General features: G+C 35.3%; 1 protein-coding gene and 1 long non-coding RNA gene across 2 annotated transcripts; both read left to right on the forward strand.

The window, feature by feature from the left end:
- The first annotated feature begins 4,272 nt into the window (after positions 1-4,272).
- On the forward strand, positions 4,273-7,107 carry LOC110804758 (uncharacterized). The gene is made up of 4 exons (XR_002537823.2): positions 4,273-4,703; positions 4,983-5,094; positions 5,751-5,815; positions 6,834-7,107. It is a non-coding gene; the product is annotated as an uncharacterized lncRNA (long non-coding RNA).
- Positions 7,108-9,679: 2,572 nt separating this feature from the next.
- Positions 9,680-11,337, forward strand: LOC110804757 (desmethylxanthohumol 6'-O-methyltransferase). Its single transcript, XM_022010362.2, has 2 exons — positions 9,680-10,593; positions 10,892-11,337. Exons 1-2 carry the CDS (start codon positions 9,838-9,840, stop codon positions 11,183-11,185), a joined length of 1,050 nt encoding a protein of 349 aa, XP_021866054.1. The 5' UTR covers positions 9,680-9,837; the 3' UTR covers positions 11,186-11,337.
- The last annotated feature ends 64 nt before the right edge of the window (positions 11,338-11,401 follow it).

The raw sequence follows: 11,401 nt of genomic DNA on the forward strand, positions 1-11,401 counted from the left end.
AGTTGGTTTAAAAGTTAGAATTCGTTAGTTAGGAAATATAAAATCTTTTTCGAATTAATAACTTTATTTTCGAATTTATTCGCTACGCATTTCCTTAATTCATTTTACTTTATTTATTTTATATTTTTATTTATGTTATTATTCTATGTTATAATTTTCTTATATTATCGTTCTTTTACTTCGTCATTTAAATTATTTCAATGATTTAGTTTATGAGAGATGGGTAGTATAAGAAGGGCATATAAGATAGAATTATATGTGCATAGTAGCTAGTCAACGCTAGCATTAGAAATTGATTGTCATGTACGTGCGTGTGCTAATTGTTTAAGTGTTACATTTACATGTGCATAAAGAATTGTTTGATTCCACCAAACTTATTGATCATTGAACCTTGTTTATGTTTTGGCTGGAAAATCGTTAGTGAGACCTTGAATTGTCTATTTCAGGAATAAAATGTTTCTTTCCAAGTATACCAACATAGGATCCTTCGAGAAACTTGATATAGAAACCCCTGATATTTACGTGAAGAAAATTGTGTTTGGATGTGAATATTATGCTAAAGTTCATGGGCAACCTATCTTAATGAGAAAGGATATCATAGCAGCCACTATCATTAATTGCTTACCTAACAAATTTCCATACCTAGAACTCAAGGAAAAGTTTAAAGACATGCATTCTGATAATGGAACTCCAAACTTGACTAAGTATGGGACTTGGGATGGTAGATGGAAATATGATTCAGAAATTCTGACCACCATTATTGAGGCGGCAGAAAGTGGGTTTAGAGACGGTAAAATCGTAGGGAGTCATGTTGGAGATGCCGTTACAGAAGAACCTATGGGAATAAGTGTAAATAATGACCTAGAAGAAAATGATGTAGCTGTGGAGAATGAGAATGTAGGTGTTGAGGCAGAGAATCCTAACCTAGTGGCCCATGAGCCAACCATTGAATTTCTAGTGATTCAGATTCATAGCTCGAAAGTGAACAGGAGGTGGCAAGTGAGCCTAATCAAGATAAAGATATGGAAGAAGATGAAGACCCTGGAGAAGAGTTTGATGATTTTGAGATCTAAATTTCACTCCGCAAGTTTCAGGAGCAATGGATAGGCAAGAGGCCACAAATATTTTGAAGTCATAAATAGTTAATTAGCTCTTTTATGTTTTAAAGAATAAGTAGCGAAGCTACAACAGTTTAAAGTTAAAGTTTATTGAAGTTTGAAATGTTCTTTATTATTTTCAAGGATGTAATAAACCTTTATAGAGTTAGCAATAGAAGTTAAAGTATTCATTTCCAGTTTGAGAATTCCATTATTCGCCAACAATAGTTTATGTTTGTGTCATAGAACTTTTATGTTAATTTGAGGACAAGTGCGTTATTATGGTTTAGAAATTGTTATTAACATTCTTTTGAGGAATAGAGTTAGATTATTGATAATCCAAATGATCATGAGTTTATTTTGGGCACCCGAATGGGAATATTATTACTTATTTGTTGTGATTGAACTTCCATTCATTGGTTTTCAAATTGTATGTCCTTGATGGAGATATTTTCTTGAATGAGTGACGATGATTGCTCTATTATTGGTGTACATTCTTGAATAAGTGTTTGTTGATGCGATTTCTATGATCAAATCTAAATTTCTTTCGTAGAGGGGACATATGAGTTATTTTAGGTCGCACACTAGAATGTCAAGCAATAGTGAGTTAGTTGCTACTATTCGCCTTTTGGCGGGAAGACTGGCTGAAGAGAGAACTGAGCGTCCTGATTCTACTGGGGACATGTTTGAGAGACTAACCAAAGTTAAGCCACCATACTTTAAGAAGCAAGCTGATCCTACCTTTTTAGAGAACTGGGTTAGAGAGTTTGAGAAACTGTTTGGGGATGTGAACTGTCTTGAGAACAGGAGAGTGGGTCAAGTTGTACTGTACTTGGAAGATGAGGCTGATTTGTGGTGGAGAGAAAATGGGGTTAGACTTAGCGCTATTGAGAGATTCAATTGGGCTTCGTTGTTACTGCCTTAAGGATACTCCTTTAATGAGAAAGCAAAAGGCACAATAATTGATAAACCTCGTGATGGGATTGGCTAAATTTGTACAAGGCTAAGATAGACGTACTGTGAAATTCAGAAAGTAAATTTAAGGAACCATATTGGAAGATTGACCTCGTATAGATGTTTTGAGAAGTCCAAAAACCTTTAGTTTTTTCTGTAATGCAAGTGAGGACTTGATGAATAAGGAGTGTGAACTATTTTTCTGCAGTGTGTTAGAAGTGGGTAAAGAAGTTGGAGTGGAAATCAAGGATGTTGCCATTGTGAGTGGATTCATTGATGTGTTTCCGAGTGAAATTGCAAGTATGTTACCTGTTGGAGCCTTTGAGTTCACTATAAACTTAGTTCCTGGAACGACACCTATAACTAAAGCACCATATAGAATGACACCTCTCAAAATGAGCAAATTAAGACAGAATTGCAAGAGTTGTTTTGTTAAGGGGCATATTAGGCCTAGTGCATCACCGTGGGGAGATCCTGTGTTGTTTGTTAAGGAGAAAGATAAGAGTATGGAATTATGCATCGATTTTAGGGAGCTAAACACCATCAAGAACAAGTACCCTTTGCCTAGGATAGATGACATATTGGATCAATTGAATTAGGCGAGTGTGTTCTCGAAGACTGAGTTGTGTTTGAAGTATCACCAATTAAGGATAGCTGTTAAGGGCCTAAGACCTCATTAGGACTCGTTATTGTCATTATGGGTTTAGAATAATGTCTTTTGGGTTAAGCAATGCACCTGCCATAATTATGGATTTGATGAATAAGATTTTCCACGAATTCCGAATTAAGTTCGTTATTATATTGATGATATCCTGATTTATCCAAGGAATGAGAAAGAGCATGACAAACACTTGAGGATTGTTTTGGAGACTCTTAGAAAGAATCTAGTGTTATGTGAATGAAGTATACAAATCTTGAAGTCACGTGTGTATAAGTGACACCGACGGAAAAGTGAAGACTAAATTGATTAAAAACTACGTTACTTAAGGGAATAAAATTAAGAGAAGATTCGAGTGGTCCAGGATCGTTAGAAATCATTTGTTGTCTTGAAAAGATGGGAAATATACGAATTGGTGAAAGAGCTAAGAGTTAATCCCAAGAGTTATACATCCATGAAAGACGTGATGAGGTTCGGTAAAAAAAAAAAGTGAGCAGAAAGCGTTTCTGTAGATCCTACTAAGATTCAAGTTGTGACTGAGTGACCTACTCCAAAGAACGTGTCCGATATTTGAAGTTCTCTAAGCCTAGACGACTATTATAGGAAGTTGTGAAAGACTTTTCGAAGAAAGCAAAACCAATGACCAACTTGTTGAAAAAAGAATCGAAATTCAAGTGAAGTGAGAAATGTGAAAAAGCTTTCTAGGTTTTAAAGGAGCGTGTAACCTTCGCACCTGTTGTCGCATCAATTGAAACCTTATAAGGCTAATTACCCTACCCATGACCTAAAGCTAACTGCTATTGTGTTATCTGTGAATATTTGGAGACATTACCTTTATAGGGAAACATGTAAGATCCTTGCCGAGCACAAAAGTTTGAAATTTTGGCAGTAAGGTCCAGTTGAATCTTGGGGACGACATTGAAAATGAGTATTGCTTTCCACCCTGCAATCGATGGTCAGCCTGAGAGGACTAACCAAACCATGGAAGATATGTTGAGAGCCTGTGCTATTGACTTTAAAGGGCAGTTGCTAAACCATCTAGATTTGATTGAATTTTCGCGCAACAATAGTTACCATGCGAGAATTAAGATTACACCTTTTAAGGCGTTGTATGGAAAGAATTGTAGGAGTCCTACTTGCTGGAATGATTTTAGGGGAAATATTGTATTGGGGATAGAATTCCCTGAAATGAGTTACGGGGGCGTAACTCGTTTTCTTTAAGAGGGGTAGAATGCGATAGAAATTCGCGCTTTTTACCTATTTTTATAGCAATTTTATGCATTTTACGCTCATTTTTAGCAACTTATACATGTTGATGCAAAGTAAATAGATTCTCCGCATAAGAAAAAGGTGTTCATGAATAACACAAGCAACTTTAAGTTGGCAAAAGAGTACACAAGAGTGGCACAAAGTACTTCTACAATAAGAATAAGTTGAAAAGTTTGGAAAGATATGTGAATTTTCGTGTCAAGTTTCGGGACGAAACTTCTTTTAAGAGGGGTAGATTGTAATCCCCCGTAATTTTATACATTTCATTTATATATTTTAACGTATATTTAATATATTTAAATAAGAATTTACGAATTTTGGAAATAAATAATATAATTAACGTATATTTATTTATTACATTTTAATATTTTCAACGATTTACGAAATTGAAAATGATTTTAGAATTTTAAGTTAAAACGAATTCGAATTACGAAATTCCGTTCGATTGAAATTAGGAAGCAATCCTAACCATTTTGGATTCAACAAACTAAATCTTAATCCTAGCCCAAGTAGTAAAGCCCAAGTTAAATAAACTACCAAGTAAACCCATAACCCTCTCCTTGTTTTTACTTCACGTAAAACTCAAATCCCAAACCCTCCTTATTCCTCCTCCTTCACGTGAAACCAACCTCCTCCCTCTCCTCCTTGCAGCCCCCTCTCCGCCTGCGTCAACCACCATCAACAGCCGCCGCCGCGACCACCCTTCCACCTGCACGCCGCCGTCGGTAACTCTCCTCTCCCCTCTGTTTCTTCTTCGATCTCCCTTTCCGTTTATCACTCCTCCTCTCCCCTTAATTGTGGCTTTCGTTTTTCGCACAACCACCACCGAGGACCACCAACATTCGTCACTACGCCCAGCCACGCACCATCGTGTGCGGCTCTGCCACCAGCCGTCCTCCGTCGATACCTCTTCCTCTTCCCTTTCGTTTTCTTTTGTTCCCTTTCGTTCCCCTTTCCCTTGTTGTTTATTCATCCTCCTCACTCGTGTTATGTTGTTGCGGCAGCCACCACCGCGCGCACCACCGCCCCATTGCCGCGCGCACCACCGCCCCATTGCCGCCGCGCCGCCGCGCCGCTGAACCACCTCCGGCCAGCCTTCTTTCCTTCTCTCTTTTGGTTATTTCTTAAACCCTAAGTAATTAAATGTTTTAATTATATTTTATCAATTTAATTTATGTTTTGATTGAATAAATTTATGGTTTTTATGATTTAATTACTAATTTTTAGATTATATGTTGTCGAAATTAATTTAATTATTTTCAGATTTGTTAATTACGTTTAAATTAGGGTTTTAATGAAGTTTTATTAACTTAATTCATGTTTCGTGAATATAAATTATAAGTTTTTATGATTAAGTTAGATTTTCAGATTTTACATTATGCTTAATTGATAATTTAATTTTCAGATTACATAGTTGAATTGAAATAAGGAATTTAATTATTAAAGCATGGATTTTTAAGGTTTTAATGTTCTAAAATCATAATAGAATGATTATACATTATTAAAGCTATTATTTTTATGATCTTAAGAATGTTAATTATGTTTTGGAATAGTTGAAATTAGTTATGTTTCTGAAAATTTAAAGTACGATGTTTGCAAAGAGTTTTCAACGAATTTCAATCACTAATTTAATAATTATGATGATAGGAAATCAAAGGTTTAAGTTTTGATATTGGGAAATGTTCTAAATATGTTTAGGATGCATTTAGAATGCTTTGTTATGGTTTCCAATGATTAGGAATTGATTTAGGTACGTTTCTTGATTGTTTTAGGCGGAGAATTCTTTGTGGGCGACTTTTGAAAGTGTTAAAGTGGCCTATCAGTTTGTTTACACAAGGTACGTACATACCTGTGTGCTTGGAACGTGTGCTAATTGTTGAAACCATGTTGAATCTTGTTGTTGAACTTGGTTATGTTGATATTGTTGTTGAACTTGGTGATGTTGATATTATGGACGAACTGGGTTATATTGAATGTGCATGTTTAATACTGTTGGACAAACTTATTGAACTTATTTTGCACTATAAGAACTGTAACATGTTAGTATGGATGTTTGATACAAACATGTTGGTTGGGAACACTAGATTATTCTATATGATTGGGTTGGATCAATTGGTTGTTGTTCCCTTTCTATCTTTTCACTACTTTATAAGGGCGGAGGACCTTGTTTAGTAAGTTGAAACTTTATGCCCATATACAGGGTTGCTCATGGTTAAAGGAAAGGTTGGTTAAGTTGGAATGAGTCTTGATTGATGCTTTTATGATCACTTACTTAATTCCAAGATAAAAACAGTTGTGAACAAATGTGAATTGTCTGTCTTATGTAATGGTTGAGTCATAACGGAATCTCAATTTGTAAGTCATGTAAAGTGAAACTGAATAGCAATAGCTTTAGATTGTGCACGTCTGAAGTGACGGACAAACAGGAGTTGGGGTTCATGGTGGTAGCCCATGGCCTTTTCTGGGACCGGATTGATCACCGTGTCCTATTTTTATTTAAACGTTCCTCGATATCGCAGGTCACTGAGGTTACGGAGTCGCGCCCGTACCTCGTCTTCCTTAGTGAAGACTTCTGGATGGTCAACTCGGTCCATTGTCTATTTCAACTAAAATAATATTATGGTTATTAAGCCTAGCTTAGTCTAGTCAAGTATAATCGTCAATTTATTATGTTTTGTCTGTCTTTCCTTATATTTATTAGTATCATGTTAGGGTTGTTGGTTTGATAGTATCATGCTAGGATTGTTGTTGTTTTAGTATGTAGTACTCAGCTTTGCTGATTACGTGCTTTGTTTGTGTGTGTTGATCATGGCTATGCCTTATTGATCCTGTGATGACCCATCTTTGGTGAGCAGTCTCTAAGGACCAATAAGCGTTGCCCATCTACAGGTTTGAAGATGATGCATCATTGGGATCGGGATTAGAGAGCTTGTAGTTCTATTCGTTTAATTAAGTGATTTAATTTGTTAACTTGGATTTGAAATTTGTCGTACTATTCGTATTTCCTTAATTCAGTTAATTGGTTTGGACCTAATATGTAATAGATTATTTATGAACCTAAAAGTTAGTTTTATGTTTTCCGCTGCAAAATTCTGAATAAGCCGTAACGTTTTCACACGGGCGATAATGCCTTGATAATTCTCTATGTTTTATATTAAAAGGTTATTTTAGAAAAGAGAGAATTGTCGGGGTGTTACAATATGAGCTGAAAATATGGTTTATATACTCGTGTGCACAATTGTTTTCAAATGAACATATCGCTCGTGCACAAAGAACAAATTGTAAATGTAAATGAACAAATAGTTCAAATTCCAAAGAACATATAATATAATGTTCCAATTGTACGTGTGCATTGAAATCCTTCTCCATATTCATTAGATCCTGAATAAATATTCACCGAGGTGCACGACAAGCACCGTGCACCCGGTATATAATCCAAATTGTCGCACAAAAGTCATAAAAACACCATCCGGTGTATTTAAGAATTTGTAATAAAAGTTTCATACCATATTTTTGTACTTAAGGGAAGGAGAAGGGTTGTGAGCCTTCGCGGTTTCTTGGTGCACATCTATATTATTAAAGTAAAGTGTTGGGTAATGAGAGCCTTCAAAACCCCAACTCTCAACCCATAACTATTCCACGTCATCACCATTAATTCCCTAAATTACGTTTATTCACATAGAAAACCTTTATACTATAAGTTTATTATACATGAAGTCAACTACACATAAAAAGAAAATAAAACTATTGACAAAAAAAGTAGTAAATTCTTTAGCCACTAAATGGGATAAAAATACAAATAAAATAATAATAAATAAATAAATAATAACTTGTGCTAATCAAAGGCAATTAAAATTTCTTTTCAATATTCAAAGCATGTTTCCATTTCGCATCCTATTAAGATCGAAATGTTGACATGATTCTAGATGAAAATACAAATGTTTATGACGTAATTCTAATATTCTTAATCGAAGTCATTAAATACAACATTATTGTTAATCTTGAGTTTCTTAGAATTAAACTGCAAGTTCGGTGTAACAAAAGAGGTACTCCGTATTATGGTTATCATTAAAGTCTAATAAAAACAATTATAATTGTGCTTTGTTTTGAAAAACAATCTACAAAAAAGTTTTTTTAAAAAAATATCAAATATTCAATACAATATTCCATTCACATGTATCACTAAGACCTAATTGGTGTTCAGTTTGAATTCTGGCCTTATCCAATCAAATATGTACTAAAAATCAATTAAAAACATTAAACATTTTCAATACTCATGGTCCTTTTGTGACTTTTTACTTTTCAGGCAGGATGGTGGGTGGGTGATTTCGTGGTGGATGGGAAATTTTAAAGAGTAGTTTTCATGGGCTTTTAAGGGGGGTGTTTCTTGGGTTGTGGTTGAGATTTGACAATTTTCATCCATGCTGGTGAGATTTTGATTGCATTTAGATTGGTTGATTGATTTTCGTCGGTGGTGGGGAAAATTTTTGGTAGTTGAGTGTGTCAGTGCAAGTGTTTAGGGATAGAGGATCATAAAGATATGTGTGTGGTTCTGCTGGCTAGGGTGGGTTTGTCGAGCGATGGTGCGTTAGTATAAAAGGTCAAGGTGTTGGTTATTGACGATTAAGGTGGCCTTGAAGTAGAGGGGGAAAAGGGAAAGTGGTTGGTGGTACAAGGTGCGAATGGCTATGGAAATTAAATTAATTGAATTGAAAAACCTATGGGGTGGAGAATCGTGTAGACAACTTTCAGGGAAAGAAGAGGTAAAAGGGAATGATAGATTTGAGTTAACAAAACAAAGAGGCCACGGGTGGGTCGATTCTCCTACCATTTCCTGAAGGCCTCAAACCGAATGCCCCCTTAGTATAAGTAATCAATCAAAATATAGTTATATTCACATCTTAAACAATAAAATGACACGTAAATATATGTAAATATATGGTCAATTAGTAATAAGAAAATATTTCTTTTTAAAAAATAAACTATCATCAATATAATCATCCCTATAAGTATATTTTTAAACTAGCTAAAATACAGTTAATCAATTTTGAAATGAAGAACCTAGTGAAGTCAATTACCAATGACCATATAATACGTTACTTTATTAGAATATGACATGTTGTCTTAGGTATCTACCAACGTTTTTAATTATCTAACACCGTTAAAAACTTTATTTATCATATCCGATTCACTCTTTTCTTAGCTTCCTAATTTTATAGAAATCCCGTGCACTAGCACGGGCACAAGCTAGTTTAACGTTAAAGCGAACTAGTCTGCATCTTCTTTCTCGCAATTTGTTATATTTGTGTGCAGCTTCCTCTTGTTGGTTGAGATTTGTAATTAATTGACCACTTTTTATTTTCTAACTAAAAAATTACGTTAATATCGATCAATAAGAGAAATTGACACACAAATGATACGTAAATAGATACGGAGTAAGATTTTAATCCAAAAAGAACCCTGAACAACAAAATAGAAAAGCTCTGCTTCTGTAATTAAAGTGTGATGCAACTTGCTAGCTAGTGGAGATCTGATTTGCTACCCCATTCTTAACAGTAATTAACAAGACAATGTTTCCCCTTTTTAAAAACACAAGTGATTGAAGTTTTGCTAGGTTTCCTGTCATCTATGTTATTCAGACTCTTCATTTCACCTTAAATACTTATGTCATGAGTAAAGTCACTCGAACGCTTCATTTTGGGACAAAACTATGAAATTTTGTCACATACAATTATATAAATATCTACTGTATGTTTGAAAAGTCCATTTCAATTTCCCCTATAAATAAATTCCTGCATACATGTTTATAATCAATCCAGAACAACTTAAAGTCCTAAACAAAGAATAACTACAAAAATAATGGGCAATGTTACTGAGAATGCTGAGCTCCTGCAAGGCCTATCTGAAGTATACAAACATGTATTTGCCTTCACAGAAAGCCTTGTTCTAAGATCTGCAGTTGAACTCCGAATTGCAGATATCATACACTCCAATGGCCAACCAATGAGCCTATCCCAAATCGCCTCGAAAATAGACTCATCTCCCTCCATTAATATCACAAACCTTGAACGTATCATGCGAATGCTAGTCCGAAAGAAAATCTTCAGTTCATCAGCCGAACCCACGGCCCTGTATGGTCTAACCAGTACCTCAAAGTGGCTTATACATGACCAGGAATTAAGCCTTGCTCCTGTTCTCCTCACCTTCACCCACCCTACAATGACAACTGCTTGGTACCAAATTAGCCCTTCGATAAAGGAGAATGGAACCGCTTTTGAGATGGCTCATGGTGAATCCTTTTGGGATATGGCATCTAGTAATCCTGAATTCAATAAATTGTTTAATGATGGCATGGCTTCTGGGACTAAACCTGTGCTAGATAGTATCATTGAAGGGTATAAGGATGGATTTAGTAAGTTGGAAGGTACTCTTGTTGATGTTGGGGGTGCCCTTGGTAAGGTAGTGTCCAAGATTGTTGAGGTTTACCCTCATATTAAGGGTATTAACTTTGATAAGCCTAATGCTTTTGCAAATGCTCCTCAATACCCTGGTGTCATCCATGTTGGTGGTGACATGTTTAAGGAGGTACCTTCTGCAGATAATGTTTTCATCAAGGTACTTTCTGCGTTTTATTTGTCAGGTCTTGCTTTTTTCACCTGATCTGGTCCGAATTTTTCTAATTTTTGTTGTCGTCTAGTCTGGTGTAGTCTGAGTCTAATCCGGTCTAGCCTGAGTCTGATCTGGTCCGATATAGTCTGGTATGATATGAATGTTTTCTGTGATTGCTTTTTATTTTTTCTGGTTTGGTCTAATCTAATAGGAAGTAAGCAATAAGGTGAAGAGAACAGTCAACATTTAATACTCTGTATGATATATGCTCTGCTAAATTTCTACTTAATCTTATGCAATGCAGTCTGTTCTAATTGATTGGCCGGATGAGGAATGCATAACGATCCTAAAGAAGTGTAGAAAAGCAGTTGCTGAGAAGAAAGGAAAGGTGATTATTGCTGAAATTATTCTTCATCCAGATCGATATGAGATGTTCGATGATGTAGCCATTTCACTTGATCTTTTGATGATGACAAATTTCAATGGTGGCAAAGCGAGGACTGAGAATGAATGGATGGAATTGTTGAAGAAAGTAGGCTTCACTGACATCAACATCATCCCACTTCCAAGTATAATGTCCATCATAGTCTGCGTCTAATCAGGATTTTACCAAGATTAGAAATTGTCTGTCACATTTTCGAGATTGAGCAACCAATTATGTAATAAAATAACAAATAAGAAATCCCTGATATACTGTTATGTACTCTACAATGCCGTCTTTGTTGGAATAAATCAAGTGTTTTTGTTGCATTTAGGCATGGATTCAATTTAGAGTTTTCTACAAACATAACATTTTTACAAGAATTCAGTGGTA

This window comes from Spinacia oleracea, chromosome 6 (genome assembly GCF_020520425.1).
Source record: "Spinacia oleracea cultivar Varoflay chromosome 6, BTI_SOV_V1, whole genome shotgun sequence".
In the NCBI taxonomy this organism is placed as follows: domain Eukaryota; kingdom Viridiplantae; phylum Streptophyta; class Magnoliopsida; order Caryophyllales; family Amaranthaceae; genus Spinacia; species Spinacia oleracea.

Bases quoted from the DNA above. Each gene is read 5' to 3' on its own strand.
- LOC110804757 (XM_022010362.2), top strand. From the start codon at position 9,838: ATGGGCAATGTTACTGAGAATGCTGAGCTCCTGCAAGGCCTATCTGAA. The intron at 10,594-10,891 runs GTACTTTCTGCG...TATGCAATGCAG, and splicing joins CAGATAATGTTTTCATCAAG to TCTGTTCTAATTGATTGGCC.